Source organism: Diceros bicornis, chromosome 4 (assembly GCF_020826845.1).
Source record: "Diceros bicornis minor isolate mBicDic1 chromosome 4, mDicBic1.mat.cur, whole genome shotgun sequence".
Taxonomy (NCBI): Eukaryota; Metazoa; Chordata; class Mammalia; order Perissodactyla; family Rhinocerotidae; genus Diceros; species Diceros bicornis.
The window spans coordinates 63,346,627-63,365,370 of NC_080743.1; the positions used below are offsets into that span (position 1 = coordinate 63,346,627).

Below are 18,744 nucleotides of genomic sequence, written 5' to 3' on the forward strand. Positions count from 1 at the left end.
ACACATTCTATGAACTACCTAGAACATTCATTTTGTTCCCAGAATATATGTGAACTGCTCCCCACTCCCTCCATGCTTGCCTCCCTCTGCCTGTATCCAGTGAGAGACTTTGGGAAAAATAAAATCAACCAATATTAACTTTAGGCTAAGACACACACGATTAAGAAGTCATACCAACTGCAAGAAACAATTACATATTTCATTTCCGCATCAAGTAGGAACATGTTTGGTAGATTATCTATTCTCCTGGATTACCCACACAATGTGAGTTGGCAGTACGTACTCTATCCAGGATTCCTCATCATCCAGGTCTTGGAAGAACTGGAACAAGGCGTAATCCTCTTTCAATTTCTCATGGTGTGCAGCTGCTAAGTTCTGGACATTCAGGAAGCGGCTGTTGACATTATCTCTTTTCTCCACAATTTGGTCAGCATTGAAAGTCCCACTGGAGAGCAGATCAGTAGCCAACTGATTCAGGTCCTTGAGTGCATCCTAGAAAGCCCCAGTGTGCTCAGTGAACAGTATAGCACAGGCATTAAGTAGATCCCTGACTTTAACCATTGCTGGTTCATGTTCAAAGACCGTGTCAAACAGACTGTTTTAGAAAATAGCGAATTTGATTTTACGCTCTTTTAACTCAGATTGGATAAGGCCAAGGTCAGAGGACATTATAGAGAGCATGACTACATTACATAAGCTGCACACTTGGCCTTCTGTGTCCTGTTCTTTCAGAAGGTTTCCCATATATTTGCTTCCTCTCCCAACTAGAAAATAAGACCTTGGTGAGCCAGCACTCTGTCCCCAAACAGGACTGTCTTCTTCACAGTACTGAATTTGACATAGACTGATTGATTGAAATACTCAACAAGAACTACTCTATTGGTAACATTCTTAGACTGGCCTCAGAACACACCCAGCCTCTTCTGTGTCTATTTTCATTCTAACTCTGCCCCCTAGTGATGTCACAGGAAATAGCATCGTCCTGAAATCTTTATGTCACAGGGAATATCAAGTCCTGAAATGAACTCAGAAAGCCTCTGACTTCTTGTCTTTCCTGTGGGTATCTGTATCACCAAACAAAACTGATAATATAAAATTCTCCTGTATAAAATTAACACCTACCAGAATGTTTATCACTGCTCCTAGGATAAATCTCTGCTTGATATTAGGCTGCAACTAGAATTCTTCGTAGAATTTCCATAGCATATATGTAGTTCACTTTCATTGCGTATAACCCCATCTGATTTTGCTGTTTTTCTCTCTAACTCTATGAAATAAACTTCCATTTTCTTTCAAAGACAGATCGAATATGCTGCTTTGGAAGATGGTGAGTTTATATGCATGCATCACTAAAAAAAAAAGTAGCTTTTAGGATCCACTTCCTGGAGTCTTAGAACCTATAGTTTAATGATCATTGGTTAACAGTGACTGTTGAACAACTCTGCAGTGCATGTATTTGACCCGGTTATAATAACTGCTGGCTGAGAACACTAAGGACAGTTTTGCAAGGCTATGTTCTCAAATGATCTCCTAAGACAGAAGAAGGGAAAATCAGAAACATTTCCATTCCACCCAGAGGAGTGGGATTCCAACACTACTTACCTCTCGGGTCAACATCTCTGTTTCCAATAACTGATGCTTCTTGAGCAGGTTTCCTGCAGATGCCAAGTCCCTGGCCTGATCTTTCATGGCTAGCAGTGTTTCTGCCTGGGAATGGAAGAATAAGCAATAAAGATGCCAGATGAAAACTATCTTTAAGGAGAATAAGATTAGCAACTATGCCCTCAAACTTTTCCCAAGAAGAGTCAAGGAAACCGTTCACGCATAAATTCATTTATTCGACAAGTATTTATTAAGCTCCCATGTCCCCACCATTTCCAGGTGCAATTACCTCTGAGAGCCAAAGCTCAAAGTCCCGGATGCCTGTGTTGAACCTCTGTTGGCGACTAGCCTCATTGAGCTTCTCTCCTTTGTCAATTGTTTTCGTAAGCAGGTCGTCCCAGTGTTTCTCCAGCTCTTCCAATTGACCCTTACCAAAAGAAATTGAGGGATCATTATAGTCTTTAGGATCCTGGGTCCTGTGATAACTTGAAAGGATAATGTAGGAAGGCTCTGGAGTTAGGGACTAGTCAAAATCTGCCAGTACTTGAATGCCATACATTTTAAACCAGTTATGCTTAATCTGGGAAAACAATGGGAGATGATAGAAGATAATTTGAAGAAAGAGTCCTGGGCTGATTACAGCAACTGATTTCTTAATGCCAAAAGACTCTTGGCAGTAGGGATAGAAAATGTAAAACAAGCATGATAATACTTAGGAATTCAGTCTAAAGCTTTCTTGGAGTTCTAGGTACTCAGTGTGATGGGAGTGATAAGATCTGAGCATCACTGTTTTCCTCCTTCTTTGTGCAACAATCAGAGAAAAGACTATTAACTACAGAACATACTTCATATCCCTACACATGAAACATTTAAAAGTAAAAGATTTCTCTTCATGTGCCTTTGTAGCTCCAAACCCATCCTGAGCAGAACTCCTACCTTCACGGTCTCTTCTTTGCCATCACACGCTCTCCGCTCAATCAGGGAATTCCCCATGTTGATGACTCCTTTCACCTGCTCAGCTCGGCCATTGACTTCATTTTCAAAGGTCTGGTGCTTCAAGTATTTCCTCTGAAGGGAAAGCAGAAATTAAATTACCCTTTTATTTAAAGAAGCAAGATAAGGTAAAATTTATTTAAAAGGAACAGTTAGTGTTTCTATCATAACCAAAGTGATAATGACTTCTGAAGACCTGCTTCATATTTGCCTCAGAAGTCCCTGAAGTCATGGACAGCGGCCTAAACAGTTAAAGAAGTATTCGTTATAGGCAGATGAACAATTATCCAACAGTCTGGGTATGCTGAAGTTTTCTAAGATTCTTATTTTGAACTTGCCTGAATGTTGGTGGGGTCTTTGTAGGATTCATCACATGCTATGGGCAGCATCTCACTGATCCATTCTTCTAGGTCTTCAAGGTCACGGTAGAATTGTTTTAGGTCAGCATAGTCTCCCAATTTTGTACGCTCAGCAGTCAGCTGTTCTTTGAGAGCCTTCCATCTGGAGGAAGTGGCCAAATCACTCTCTGCCCCTTACCCTTCCCCCAAGCTCTGATATCATATCCATGACTCTTCCCATTTTCCAACCTGTCCCTTCTCCTCTCATTATTTATATATTTATATGCTATATATAACATAGTCTTACTATTTTCAAATATAAATATAGTGGTTAAGCCAGGTAATTTCTAAGGTACCTCCTGTGTCTTTCATTTTATGAGGTTAGAAAGTTTCCCAAAGTTTCAAGATAGTTTTAGGCATCTAGGAATGAGAAGTTTCCAGCCCAGTGGTGTAGTTGATAAGTCCAGTGCTCTCCACTTCGGTGGCCCGGGTTCGCAGGTTTGTATCCTGGACACGGACCTACACAACTTGTCAAGCCATGCGGTGACCCACAGAATAGAGTAAGATTGACACAGATGTTAGCTCAGGGCTAATCTTCCTCAAGCAAGGGGAAAAACAAAAGAGGAAGATTGGCAACAGTTGTTAGCTCAGAGCGAATCTTCCTCACAAAAAACAACAAAAAAAATGATGTTAGAAATGAGAAGAACTCAGAACGTTACCCCCATCCTTAATGCTAGCAAAGAGGTCACTTTGCTACATCTTCCTCTAGCTCACAAAACAATTGCCCAGGCCTGACCTGTCTAGCACATGTTTGAGCCGAGCAGCAATCTCTTCCTTGGCATAGTGGTCATCATCTATGAGCTGATCAGCAAAATGTTCTAGTTCAGTGATCTTCTTTTCCTAGACAAAGGAAAAGGAAAAAGCCCAGGAGGCTGGAGTTTACGCTGTTATTGCCATCTCTGACCCCTCCTAGAAGAGAGCAGAGATATTCTTTGTGGCTTCATGAAGGGAAACAAAATCAGGGCCAAAGAGTAAATGCCTTACAAGGAGGTGGATTTCAATTCAACAAGAGGAGAAACAATAATGATTCTGAGATGAACTACTTGTGTGGTACTGAGTTTCTTAAAGAACAGACACTTCCCATGGCCAATATCCCACTTTCTGCATTGGGTAGGATATTGGAATAGACAGTATATAAAGTCACTTCTAGTTCTAAAAGTTGGGTTTTAAAAGGCTAGACTTAAAGTTAGAAAATCCAATGCCACACCGTGACTTGGGTAAGACTAAGCCACAGTTTCAACCTGCCCCGCCTACCTCAGAGTTTTCTGTAAGAAGCAAATGGGAATAAAAATACTTCTAAATCTTAAAACCACATATATGTGTAATATTTCTGTCATTATTACTAACAGCTATTGTTGGAACTCTTGTACTATTTGTTATTACCTGGGCAGTGATTGCTTTGTCCAAATCATCGCGTTTCTTCATCAAGGCCTCCAGACTGTCTAATAAACCCTTATCATCTGACCTCAGGACATTCTCACGTGCCGCCATCCAGCTCTCAGCCTGATCACAGTTCCCTTGGAACAACTGCAGGGAATAAAGGTAGAGGTAGATGGTATATCATTCCAGGGGACAGAGGAAATTATCTTACCCTTCTCGTTTGATATTGATATATGGGATTCTTTAAGGGGTGCTTACATTCTTCCGAGAAACATTCATACCATGAATCTGAGCTATACTGGACATTTTACTCTTCCCTGAAAACACATTTTATGTTTTTATATAAGCTATATTCCATTGTTGGGGTGCTATTTCCCATATCCTACACCTGGTGAATACTAGCTGGTTATTTCTTTAAGACTCTGGTAAACACTATCTTTCAGGGTAGTCTGTGACACTCTCACTCCCTTCCCTCTAAAGCATTAATCACTCCTTCTTCTTTATCTTCAAAATATTCATACATTTTTGTTTTATTAATAATCATCTTACTGTACTAGAATGATTTGTCTACATGTAAAATTTAACTTCTTAAGAAAAGGGACACTATCTTACTAATTTTTCTGTTCCCAGGGCCCTGTATACAGTAGGTTCTCAATAAAAATCAATCAATCAAACCCTCAATCAATACATAAATTATAATAACCCTGCTTCATGCCCAGGACTGACTCTTATTTTGTTTGGTGCTTCTAACAGAGATAAGAGCAAAGAACATGAAATGATCAGTCTACAAAGCAGAGAATACAATGTCAGATAATCAAGAGATATCCTTGTGCTTACCGCATGAGAAGCCCAGTGAAATGAGTGCCTGTACTAACCATGTAAAATTGCATAGAAGGAACAGACTGAGGCTAATTCTGCTTAACAACTGGGAATTTCCGTACCTGCAACTGCAGACACTGATTTAGCATCTTCTTGCGTTGTTCCCAAGCTTTCTCCAAATCATCCCTCTCTAGTCTGACAGCTTGAAGCTTTTCTTGAATTTCAGGGCTGGCACGGTGCCCACTGTTTATAAGTTCTGCACCAAAGTCTTCTAAGTCCTGGAAGGTGGGAGCCTTGGCCTCCATGTCAGCATGATGCTCCTGTGGGAAAAATGGAGAAGAAAGTGATGAGGCCAATGACATCTCACCAAAGTTGTAAAGTAAGAGAAGGTTGTGAGGTCATGTGATCAGTGGCTATGGCTTTTGTAGCTATACCTGATGTCGCTCTATCAAGATCTCGGTGCCAATTAAATCCTCAGCCAGCTCCTGTGATGATACCACACCACTAATGCCACTGATCCAATTCTGTAAGTCCCTAGAGAAATAGACATATTGGGATTGACAAGAAAACCTTGCAACTTGCTACAGGGCTGTCTGTCCTTGGGCTTTTTCCTCTCTAGAAAACGTTTCCAGATTAACACATTCTATTTGGCTTTATATGTGTCACAGATCTTAGGTTTGTTATTTTCACTGTGTGACTTAAAAATAGCAATCCCTGGCATTTGAAAATCTCTTCACATGTATTATCTCTTTCAATTCTTGCAACAGTCTTGTATAGAATTCTGGGAATTCTTTTGTTTCCATTTTGGAGATGAGGAAGTCAGCCGAGAGAATGTAAGTGATTTGCCCATGTGATATAACTAAAAGCAAACATCTGGACTAGAACCCAGACACTGGAATTCAGGACCAGTACATACTCAATTACTCCTAATGATTCTTGTTTCTTTAAAGTGGATTCTTGAATTTAAAGACCTATCTTATTATGGAATCTCAGGGAAGGCATGTCATTCCTCTTACTTTTATTCCCAATAGAATCCAGTCCATGCTTCTGCCCACCACACACATACACTCACACATACACTCACTCACACACACACACTCACACACACACACACACACACACTCCATGTTGTTGCCTAAACCAAGGCCTAATTCCCACTCCTTTAGCCATCAAGATGTTAGACAAGGGCTAAGGGCCATTTTCACCAGAGGGTAAATGGCAAATAACCATGCATTCACTTAAAAGTGTATATGATGGTCAAATTAAGTATCTCATAGAGAGTTCCCTGACACTCGTGTGCTAAATAGGAATCATTAGCTGTAGGTAAGAAAAGTCTCTTCTTTTGTAAACTCATTTATTCACTTATTCAAGCAAACAAGTTTTATTGGGTGCTTACTAAGTACCAAAAATTGTGAAAAAGACGTATTTGTGCCTTCTAAGAGTTCATGCTTTAGATTAAAAGAAAGAAAAAAAAGCAAACAAAACACAGACACTAATATCTACTAAAAAAAAAAATAACCTGTAAAGAAAAAGTGTCATTAAGAGGTAAAATAAGATATTAGAGTTGCTCTGAGACCAGGAATATTGCTTGTCCAATATTGAAGAGTAAGACTTCATAAAGGAAAGGAGGCAGCCTTTGACCTGGAATCTGAAGTCCCGGTGGAGTCTGTATATACAGAGATATATGCACATTTATATGATTTTGGGAAATGAGTACTGATGTTGTGTTTTTATACTGTGTGCAAAACTATAGCTTTCCAGAGATGATGTATTGGGAAGAGTGTTGCCAAGAACAACTACCATCATTTGCCAAAATTTGCCTCCTTTTTTTCAAAAGTATTACATCGTGAGCTAATACTTTCTGGACCCTCAATCCTAAATGCTCCTCCTAGCAGACTTATATGATGGGGCAGAATGTGGGAATTGTTGCACGATAGGGTGTGTATTTGCTAGACTCTGATAACGTCTAGACTCTTTAGGAATGCATTGAAAATTCTCTAGGATTTGATCTCAGCATTTCTAAGTGTGTCTCCTGCTCCTTCTCCTCACCCCTCTGACCCACAAAACCTGTGCTCTAGCTGCCCTCGCTTCACGGACATGCTTTACCTTTCTTATCCTTGTGCTTTTGTTTGTATGGTTCCATCTATTTGTTAGGATGCCTGTTTTGGATTGTATTATGTTCCACCATGGTCATCTGTATTCTCCTCTGCCTCTCCAGTAGAATGAAAACCCCCATATCCTACAACTACTGATAGAGAACCTTATATATAGTATAAATTCTGTAGAAGCTTACTTAATTGGCCTAGATAGCCTTACACTCCTTCAAACTTCAGCATTTTATGGCTTGAAGTACTGACCTTGAGTTATGTGTGCCTTACCAGAGGAAAGATCTGGACAGAAAGGTGCTCTCCAAACCAAGTAGCGAAGAGCACCTGTGCCCAGACTGTTTCTAGAAGCTCGACTCAGACGCTAGACGTGGAAATTGCCCACCCCACCTGGTGGAGATCTTCCTTTTGAGCTTTACCTGGCCTTGCTGAGGAACAGGTAGAATTTCTGGTCCTCCTTTAGGTTCTCCTTACGATCATTCGTACGCCCCAGCAGGTCCTCCCAGGCCTCATTCAACTCCACTCTCTGCCTCTGCAGGTCGTCAGTGGCATCTGGATGGGACTCACTGAGCCGCTCTGCTGTCTCCCCCAGTATGGTCACCTGGAGAAGTGCAGGAGCTCTGATAATCAGCCTAGAGTCACACCTGAATGCTAGCAAAAGAACAGTCCTGAGCCCTGGTGGCACTCACTCCTCAAATAGACATCAGCGGGGTACAAGAACATCTTGTTACTTTATGAAATAATGCCAACCCTTTGGTACACAAGATAACTACATGAAGTAGTCAACATGATATTACCATATGTTTTTTAAGATAAGAAGGCTATCGAACAGGGTGGTTAAGTGACTGCTAGTTAGTGGCAACATAAGTTAGTGGCCCAACTCCCAAATTTAATGTGAAGATCTTTCCAATACAGACATTTTCTGTGCTTCTTTTTACTCTGCGTGATAACGCCAAGATGTTCGATGCCTCTGACTTATCCCAGTGTGTATCAGGAAAGCTCCAGAGTTCAATTTTGGTTGGAGTAGGATTAAGCTCATTCAATTACTAGTGTAGGAAACCCTGTACCACGTTCAGGCATAGGCCTGGCCATGCTGGGTCTGGCTGTTTCCTATTTTTCTTAGGCTGCTGGCCTCCAACCAACTTTTGTACATTCTGGTCACTTGGAACCCACTAAGGAGGCACTTGGACAATAGGAGGGTCATTTCCAAAATGTTTCCCCTCCATGTTAATTGTTCCTGGGGGATGTCCTTTTAGTGGCCTTGCCTTAGGGACAGGGTACAAGAATAAGTATGGAGTAAGATAAAGAGAAATGTAAGAAGAAGGGGTTGGGAAATAAAACCAAAGAAGAGGGCTTTGATAGGAATAACCATGAACAAGAAAGTATTAGAAAAGCTCGGAGGCACGTGTCTCACCTTTTCCCCCAGGGGTATGATGTCTCTCTCAAAGCCGTCATGCTGTCGCTGAAGGGCCTGAACACTGAACAGGTCTGAGCCAGGATCCGCAGCACTGAGGGCCTGGCACTTCTTTTCAATCTGATCCTTCATGTCATCTGCATCTCTGGTAAATAAGAGTAAAGAGTTTAGGAGCAATAATGTGTACCAGAGGCAAACTAGCTGGGCTCACAAGGAAGTCATCACTACCATCATCATCACCATCCTTCGTAACGTGCTAGAACTTAGGCTCATTGAATCTTCACAACTACTACTTGAGGCATAGTTACTATTATCATTCCCATTTTGGATATGAGAAAACTGAACCCTAAGAGGCTATTTTCGCAGGGTTATACCCCTGCTAAGTGGTGGAGCCTAAGTTTGAACCAGGCGGCCTGACTGCAGAGCCACATGCTTAACTACTATGTTTCATGGCTTTCCATCTTAAGCCATTCTAAACAATCAAACTCGTCTGCATTTCAGTTTTCCCTTCTCTGAATATTGCAAAATACATTTATATACAGTGAATGTGTTTGGTTTCCATTTTGTTTGTTCATTTGTTTGCTTACTTAGTTACATGTGTATTTTTTAGTGTAGACACAGATTTGGAAATCAGACATAAAAAATTGTTGAATCGGGGCCGGCCCTGTGGCGTAGCAGTTAAGTGCACGCACTCCACTGCTGGCAGCCCGGGTTCGGATCCCAGGCGTGCACCAATGCACTGCTTGCCAAGCCATGCTGTGGCGGGGTCCCATATAAAGTGGAGGAAGATGGGCACAGATGTTAGCCCGGGGCCGGTCTTCCTCTCCAAAAAGAGGAGGATTGGCATGGATGTGAACTCAGGGCTGGTCTTCCTCCCAAAAAAAAAAAAAAAAAAATTCTTGAATCAACAGAGTCAATGTGATGTATGTTGCCCTCTACTGTCTACTTCTAGTTTAGAAGCACAATTACTTAAACCTCTTGTTTCTACTTCAAGTTTCATTCACTATCATGAAAACATATATAGACTGCTAATTATGTACCAGGGCCCAAGCCTAGGCACTAGAAAATTGAAGTTGATTGTCTGGGGGTATCCTATGTGCCAAGTGAGGAGTGTACTACTAAAGCACCTGATCTCCTATTATCTCTATCTCGGGAAGAAGGGTTATATTTATAGCTATGGTTCTACTATAGTAATTAGACTTAGGGTGTTTTGAGCAGGTTCTAGAGCAGCACTGCGTTTTAGGGTTAAAAATTCTCACCTGTGAAACATCTGGACAGCATGGGCACTGCCCAGCAGCTGGCGCTGTTCCTCTGCAAGCTGCTGCAGGGAGTCCCAGCGTGTATTCAACTCCTAAAAGAGGCAGACATATCAGACTTTAGCTGGGGAGCTAACTCAGATAGCTCAGTGGTGTCTGAAGACTTGATGGGGTTTAAATCACAATTGTTTCATGTTATCTCTTTCAGAAATTGCAGAGGTTTATTTCTCTCTCAGAAAGCTTGAGCTTGAGCCTCATTTGTGTCAGTGTGATTAAGAAAGGGATTACCTTCCTTCCCAAACTGATGTTTCAGGATGAAGCCATCAACCCTGGAGCAGCAAATGATGTTTGCTGCCACAAAGACTACATTGCAATCTCTGAAAAATAAGTGGAAAGTGTTGCCTTGGTGGTTAGAAGCTGTTAAGTTTCTCTAGGAGAAATATAATACCTTTCTGCATCCTGAATTGACTAAACCAAGAAGCCTCTTAGAGCCCTACTTTCTGCAGAGAGTAAATGAATTGTTCCTATACACATGCCTTCTCCCTCTTACCCCATGTCAACTACCGCAAAAGAGGCAGAGAATTCATCCTCGCTGGTTTATGACGACCCAGGGAGCTGGACTAGACATTTCATTAACATTCATTAGATCTTTTATGGAACCATAAGTACAAATCTGAATCAGGTCTAGAATACCCCCTCCCCCATCTCTACTGACCTATATCCTTCTCCTTCTTTCATCATATTTTATCAGAGCCTATCACTTCTAGTGAGCTTTCTTGATTCACCCCTTCCCACTATCATAGCTCCTTTATCTGCATTTTCTTTGTATCATGTATTTGAGCACTGAATTTCTTGTGTCTGTGGTGGTCATGAGGAGGTGGAGTATGTGTTGTAATTTAAGGATTTCAGATCAGTTAAAATGTGTACATGGCTGGACTATTTGGACTATTGTCTTTGACCTTTCCTGTAGTCAGCTCCACGTTGCCGTTACCTTTGGCATGTTCTCGCTGATTTGTGGAATATGAAGTTGAGTATATTTAAGTGAAATGAAGACTCCCAAAGCTCAACCTAGTAGTGAGGAGAAATGGAAGGAGCTTTAGTTACCTGCCGTATTTGAGCTCCTTCTGGTGTTAGAAGGTCTTCAAATAGAAGATCATCAGCCACCTTGTTGATATCCCTCAGCCGAGGCTCATTGGTCTTCAAATCCTGGATGGAAAAATTTGTCCAAAGCAGTGTAAATCCTCTTCTCAAGACTCTTTTATACTTGTCTGCTCATCTCTGCCTCAACTTGGCTAAAGGTTAAAACATATCACAACCCTCACTTGCAATACACAACAATCCACTGTACTCCAATCTACCACAAATAAGAGTAACTTTAAACTCCCTGACACCTGGTGGCTATCAAAAACTTGGCAAGAGAGCTGTTAGTTACCTGGAGTATGGAGTATACCTATTTTCCTAGATTTCTTAAAAATCTCTCCACAGATTAAATTACACCATCAGAGGAGTCTATAGCTGAGCCATATAATATTCTTTTATACCATTATAAACTCCTCCACCTTCTATAGAATGTCATTGACTGAGTTGCAATCTGCTTATATTAGGGTATGTTGTAAGAAACAGCTCTAGGAAGCTCATCACTATGTCCATGGTGATGATATTGTTCATTACATTATACAATGGCCTTTCAATGTGTTGTCTCATGGAAGTCTCATTTTGGTATTCTTTTACAATTTTAGTCTTGTTCCCCTTTCTTCTTTTTTTCTCTTTTTAAATATATTCCTAAATTATTTGTGTGTGTATATATATATATATATATATATATATGCACACATATATATATAATCTCTATCTCTAAGAGATATCTATCATCTATCTATCTGTCTATGGCCTTGAATTCATTTGGAAGGTATCATAAAAAAAGAAAGGAAGGAAGGAGTTTACACTCATGCTAGTTAAGATAGTAGAATAAATCTGACAGAATAAAGGGTAACGGAAGAATTTTAGGTAGGCAAAAACTTAGAAAATGTCTAGCTGTAAAGTCAGGTTGTTATTCCTATCTTCCCACCCCAACTTCTACCTCATAATTAAACCTTAAACAGAGTCCCAAAACACCCCATCTCAACCTGGGCATCAGGAACACAGTACGGTATAGGATAAGTTTTGAAGATTTAGGGAGACTAGCATTCCCAGTAGGACTTGGGAGTGGCAGGGACTGCGGCTGCAAAGCTAGGGTGACTAGTTTCCTCTGCAACCTCTTTCCATCTACAATACCCAGAGGAAGATTTGAAATGTGGAACTCTCAGTGACTTTGGGGAGGATATTTAGCAAGTATGAAGTTAAGGAGTTACTTAGGAGGAGTTATAAGATAAAAGGAAACAATGATAACCCTTAAAAAGCTGTCTAGAGGAGAAGGTTCCTCTTTCTCACCGTTTGGAACTCATCAAACTTTTTCTGAAGCTCCCAAACATCATCTAGTTCCACCCCAGTGTTATCTGCCTTTTTCTCTCGGATCCAGTCCAGCATGTCTCCTGCCTCATAGGCCAGCAAAAACTCATTGTAACGTTGCAACAGACGACGTCGGCGTTCTTCTGCACGATCAAGGAGGGAGCGGTACCTGAGTGGAGAAACGAAGAAAATGGGAGAGGAGGAACAAAAAATGGAGAAAACATAGAAGAGTAGAGGCAGGGTGAGAGAGGGAGAGAATGAAAGGAATGAAAAGGAGACAGAGGAAAAATCAAATGAAGAACAGTAAAGGAGAAGAGGAAATAAAGATGGAATGAAAATAGCACTATGAACAGAGAGATATACGTGCAGTGTTCCATTTAAAAATAATTAAAATGTCAATATTCCAATAATGTAACTGGCAACATCCTTTCCCCATCTTATAGAAGTGAAATTTCCACAGGCCTGTGGACAACTGGATATGAAACAGCCTGGTATAGTCAACAAAGTTCACATGAAAGTCAGAAGACCTTGCAATAACCTTGAAAGGATGCTGGGCAGGGAGTTGGAAGATGTGGCTCAATTGAGTGTCTGACCTCAGGCAATTGACTTAACGGTTCTGGGGGTCCCTTTCCTCACATAAAAACTGAAGTATTTGAAGGACCCTAAGTTTACTTTTAGCTCTTAAAATCTGCAAATTTGCAAGACATCTCTAATTTAACAGATGCAGTGATGAGAAGTATCTTTGGCCAATAGGAAATTTTTGGCCAAACAGTGTCCAGTTCTCCAGCCTCCAGAACTTACTCGTTCTCAATCTGTGCCTGGCGCTGGGTGATGCTGCCTGGTTCTTCTTGCCGCTGCTGCGGGAGAGTAGGAAACTCGTCGTGGGCCAGTTTCTTGACGTAGACAGCTGGCACAAAGCCCTGGTGACCATCAGCTTCCACCTTCCACCAGTCCTGAAGGGAGAGCAGATCCCCACTGCTTCCTTAGTTCTTGGAAAAGCCACAAGTAGGAGAGGCTTCAACTCTCATAACTAAGTCTCTAGGCACAAGCACAGGCTAATGGCCAAGAAAAGCAAACCTTTGCTTATGGGTGGCATATTATTTTCAGATATTACAAAGAATGGAAATAAGGAGTTTCAGGAATTGCAGAGACAAGGATCTGAAATCAAGGAATCTGACATTTGATGTTAGACCCTTAATTTTAATGAGGTTTTCAAAAACTAGTGATAGTTCTCCTAATGATGGGGCACTTTGTCCACTAGGAATTCACAAAAAACCCAGAGAGCCGGAATCGAATTGGGCTTCTTGTGGGTGGAGCATCTATGTATAACAATATTGTATAAGAACTTCTCCTCCCCTATCCATCTCCCAGAGGTCCTAAAAATTGTATGTTGCCCTGAATTTCACTTACATGAATGCTTTATGCTTAAGTATCACCCTGATCCCCACAGAATATTTTGGGAGTGTTGCTATACTAACTACTCTGGAGTTAATCTCCTCAGAGAATAATGCAATGAAATGGAGAAGCCTGAGCAGGAGAAGTGGGCACTGGCACACAGCTTATTTGATAGTAAAATATTTTTCTTCTCTAAAAAATTCACTTGTCCTCAGAGTAGCAATATCCCAAACTCTCTTCTTTTCTCCCCAATCATTTTTGGAGATTAAATACTAGAATATAAAAAAATTACTTGAGCTCTTATGAAAAATATATTTAAAATCCTAGCCAATATTTTGTCACTGTTCTTACAGGCATAAAGTCTAAAGAAAATCAAGTTGACAAAAGCCTTCTCTTTGATCAGGCTTCTTTTAACCTCAGCCATTGTTGTTCCATCACTAGGAACACTGGCACAGAAGAGGAACAAGCAAAGAGACTGGGAGAAAGGGACACATAATTCTTGTAAATATATTACAGAATTGCCCCTTATCTCCTATATTCTTTGGACTAATTACTTAAGCTACTTGAGTCTTCATTTGGTTAACTGTAAAACTGGCATTATTATCCCAAAAGATATGTGTGTACAGGATCCTATACAACATGTGGAGGAAAGAAAGTGCTCAATAAATTATGGTTATTTAAGAGAGATAACAATAGAAAAATGTTGGCGGGTCAAAATATAGATATCTGGTAGGGTTGGGAGAGATGACTGTGGAAGAGCCACCTTGTTGATGGGAAGAAGATTAGCAAAGAAAGTCACCTTGTTGATGCAACTGAGCAGAGTTAAGACATCATCTTTCTTCATCGTGACTTCTCGGTTGCAGCGGGCCTGGAAGTCATATAAAGCCACAACCCTCACTTCTCCAGCAGCTCCCTCCACTGGTGCAGCCTGCTGTTGCTGAACAAAAACAAGAAGCAAAACATGTCAGTCTACCATTGGAAATGTCTTCCTGCACAGCCTACCAGTGGTGGGCTGTCCCTGGGCCTGACAGTAGAGAGGAGCCTCAGGCTGGAACCTCTTACACAGCTGTCAGTTACTGACAGATTACCATATGTCATTTTCAGAGATACTGCTCCACTCTAACACTTCTCAGGGGACAGACAGGCTGGGAAGAATGAACACAGAGTGAACAAGTGAGTATGTAGTTTGCCAGAAACGTATTAAATACTCTAAGACACCAGTTCTTAAAACAGGTAATCAATATTTCAAAATTGTTTGAGAAAGTCAAAGACCCACTATCTCATCACGTTCTCCATTCCCTGGGCCTGTACTGACAATCCTTCCAACCCCTAGGCCTTTACATTATTACGTCAAGGAACTGTGGACTTTTTTTTTTTTTAGACATGAATGATCTACAGCACAGGAAAGGGCATAGAATTTTAAAAATTGAGAATATAAACTGAGATCAAGTATCTTGCATCTCTCTTTAGAAAGCAACCTGTTCCCCAAGGTGTAGTTGTCTCTGATTTTTACTTTCTGCAAATATCATATCTCTGAGAGAATGAAGAAAATATACTCCTCCTTGATAAGTGATGACCCACACCTTCTACAAATTGGAGTTGAAGATTTACCTCCCCTTAAAGATCCCTCTGATTTTATATCCTTCCAGCACTGTGTTTCCTCATAATATGCAATTCTTAAATCCATCCATTCTTGTTTAGGCACCCACTGTGCACAGCTTGATGAAGGCACAGAGTAGAAGTTCTGTAAAAATATATCTGAGTTGACACAGAGAGTCTATGTCTTTTGTCTACTCCCAGTGTATGAATTCAGAGGCTCTAATTAGAAAGAATTCTTTGAATGTAAGAAGTGTTTCCCTTTTCATTCCACTACACAGAGGAGACACTCGTATCGTTTAGTTGATTCCAGCTTCATCAATCTTCAGGGCACTCCTTTTCACCTCGTACCCTAGTCAATCTCATATTCTCAACTATTTGCATTTCCCATTTCCCAGATATGCTTGAGTATTTCATGCTTCAGTACCTTCACTCTCATAGCTTACTGACTAGAAAAGCCCTTCTCATCCTTGTCTGCATAGTAAACCACCTTTGTTTTAAGTAACTCAGATAAACTGGCTTGCCTCAACTATGAAAGTATTCCTATCTTCTAGCATTCTTATTTCAAGAGAATGGAACACTTCTTTCTTTGAGACCCTGTTCCCTGTTCATGTATCTATTATGTGCACTTATTTGTTAAAATTTCTGATCCCCTAATAGACTGTAATTTCCCTACAAGTCAGGGTTATTTTTTATTCACACTTGCATGTGGTAGACATTTAATAAGTGTTGGTATAAAAAAACTAAAGTAGTAAGGAAAGAAATCAGGAAGAAATATAAGAAGGCGAGATGTAAATAAAGGGAGTAAGAAAGAAGGAAGAATGGAAATATGAAAGGGAGGAAAAAGGAAAGCAAAACATAATATCAATGAACACATGACAACATTTATCGAGAACCTCTTATGGACTAAACTCTGTAAATGCTACAATTCCTGCCTATAAGGATCATAAAACTTAGTATTTTCTTCACAATTTTTTCCTGGGTTATAGGGAGTAAAAACCAGTAATAAAGAGAATTCCTTCTCCTCTGTGGTAGGGAATGTGATTCTTGCCATCCCTAAGTCCTTCTTACCTGGCAGGCTTCTGCCTGATCCCGTAGAGCTTGCATACTGTTTCCAAATGCTTTGAGATCCACTAGGAAGGCCTCGTGCTTCTTTAGAAGAGCCTGGATTTGTTGAGGGGAAGATCATCAGAAGCAAATACAGGAAGAACACTAAGCACTCCTTGGGGGGGGCGGGTTTCAACTCTTATTTTGGGTTATAACAATTGTCCTAATTCCTCGTAAGAGACACTTTCCATTTATGTAAAGTTTTTTTTTCTAAGTCTAAATTTGCAAGTATCAACAAAATAGGAGTTAAATGAACAAGAATTTCAATATTTTGCTTTAATCAAAACAAAATCAAAATTGCACATTTTATCAACACACATCGCAGCTCAAAGAGGATGATGCTGATAATGTTACTTTGTAGGATTAAACATTAGCATAACATTAGATGCCCATTTCAATTATTTCTAGTACCAAAGTTTTGTGAAATACTATACTGGTTTACCACAGGACAATGAACAAAACAAAGAAATGGATATAAAGGGTAGCTATGACCTTCGAGGTTCTTCTTGCCCCAACTTGTCTGCCTGATTTCATTTCAATGGAGTAATTAAAGTGATGATATCTTAAAACCATGGTTGGTTTGTGAAATCCCAAGGTTAGTCTGGGAAGTTTAGGATGGGACCGAGACAGGCATGGATCTCTAGTCACGCCTTTTTGTGTTTAGATAATCTCTAAGGAGTCTATGGATTTCTGTGGGATTAGGAAAATGTAGTGTATCTTTTGGGATTTCCATCAACTCTGAGGTTATCCCAGCAAATGAAGGCCAAAGGTTATCACTGTGGAAACCCCAAATAATCTAACAGAATCTGTAGCTGTCCCACAGTCTAATTTGGTACCATTTGGTGAGTATTAGACATGTCCATTCCCACGCCCATCTTACCCCAGCTGCTTCTTCATCAGCTCCATAGTTAATGTTGTCTACAATAGGCTCCTTCTCTCTAATCCATGCTTCTGCTTCATGCAGGTCAGCCAGGTACTGCTGAAACTGGACATTGGCTTCAAGATCATTCTGCCGTCTAGCAGCTCGAACCTGGAGAGACTCCATATTCTCATTCAAACTCTTAACCTTTGAGGCCACATCTTCTGCAGCAAAGTGTCCTATGGAGTAGTTAGAGAAAAGGTGAGTGTTACCCTCATTAATGTCCACTATACTTCAATCCTTTTGTTGACCTGGGAGAGAGAAAGCAAGACATGGGAATGATGCTGCATGTGGTCAATGTGACATTTTTACCCAAATTCCTGGAAATTAGAATGTTGAAAGTGAGATTAAGCATGAATAGGCATGAATGGAGGATAGATGTGTATGTGTGGTGGTGAATGGGGTGGCATAGTCTGTGATATACAGACTTGAAAATAGAATACCTATGTGTAGGCACCACTCAGAGTTCCAAAAACACGTATTCTCTAGACTAAACAGAAAATTCAGCAGATTTCCATTTCTACCCATAAAGGATTTATTACTACAGGAATTGTTCTCCCAGTCTAAACAATTACAAAACAGAACAGACTGTAAGATACAATGATTTTCAGACAATAGGCAGAGGACTGTGACTCCTGAGAGAAGGGAAAATATGAGATATGCCCTATGATTGCCACAGCTTATGCCTGGGGCAGGTTCTAGGCTGTAGTGCTGGAAAGGCTAACTCAAACAGGACTAGCAGTCACACTGGGTTGAGGAGACAGAGATCAGAGTTGGAAGAAGACAAGACAGCTAGAGCTTGTAGAACAGAGTCCTGAAGAGAAGGTGCTGCACAGAGATGGAGCTTTGAAGATAATGCAGAAAGGTCCCCTAGAGTATTTAACTGATTGCTCCTTTGCACACATGTGTAAGGAAACTTCTTGAGGAAAGGATGACTGGAAAGCAGCAGGCCAAAAAATTCCTAAGGCTTACACAGGGCTGTGAATAATTAAAATTAGCACCCACCAAAGTGGAAAGATATAACACATGAGGTAGAGTCTTCAGAAGGGTTGTACCTTAGTAGTAGATTAATCTCTAAATTAGTTCCAGAATAAAGGCTGCCCTGGAAATACCATAAGAAAGCACATTTAAGAAGCTCAATGATTGCCCAAGCTGAAGAAACAAAAAAAAAACACACACCAAGTTATATCGTAATCAAATTGCTAGAAACCAGTAATAAAAAGCTTAAAAGAGTCAGAGGGAAAAAAAAAAGACACATTACATATGCAGGAGCAAAGATAGTAATGATAGCATATCTCTCATCAGAAACTCT

At 40.5% G+C, this 18,744-nt stretch overlaps 1 protein-coding gene across 1 annotated transcript in view; it reads right to left on the reverse strand.

Annotated features, from left to right (window-relative positions):
* SPTA1 (spectrin alpha, erythrocytic 1) overlaps window positions 1–18,744 on the reverse strand; it is a 63,952-nt gene that overhangs the window by 20,222 nt on the left and 24,986 nt on the right. Inside the window, exons 18-35 of the mRNA XM_058537594.1 lie at window positions 17,394–17,611; window positions 16,478–16,570; window positions 14,610–14,747; window positions 13,217–13,368; window positions 12,398–12,584; window positions 11,072–11,173; window positions 9,971–10,062; window positions 8,712–8,856; window positions 7,717–7,898; window positions 5,627–5,726; window positions 5,315–5,512; window positions 4,377–4,520; window positions 3,730–3,833; window positions 2,934–3,096; window positions 2,539–2,670; window positions 1,892–2,029; window positions 1,603–1,707; window positions 284–492 (exon numbers count right to left, since the gene is read on the reverse strand). Of these exons, the coding sequence (XP_058393577.1) occupies window positions 284–492; window positions 1,603–1,707; window positions 1,892–2,029; window positions 2,539–2,670; window positions 2,934–3,096; window positions 3,730–3,833; window positions 4,377–4,520; window positions 5,315–5,512; window positions 5,627–5,726; window positions 7,717–7,898; window positions 8,712–8,856; window positions 9,971–10,062; window positions 11,072–11,173; window positions 12,398–12,584; window positions 13,217–13,368; window positions 14,610–14,747; window positions 16,478–16,570; window positions 17,394–17,611 (2,602 nt within the window). The remainder of the gene's footprint in view (window positions 1–283; window positions 493–1,602; window positions 1,708–1,891; window positions 2,030–2,538; window positions 2,671–2,933; window positions 3,097–3,729; window positions 3,834–4,376; window positions 4,521–5,314; window positions 5,513–5,626; window positions 5,727–7,716; window positions 7,899–8,711; window positions 8,857–9,970; window positions 10,063–11,071; window positions 11,174–12,397; window positions 12,585–13,216; window positions 13,369–14,609; window positions 14,748–16,477; window positions 16,571–17,393; window positions 17,612–18,744) is intronic.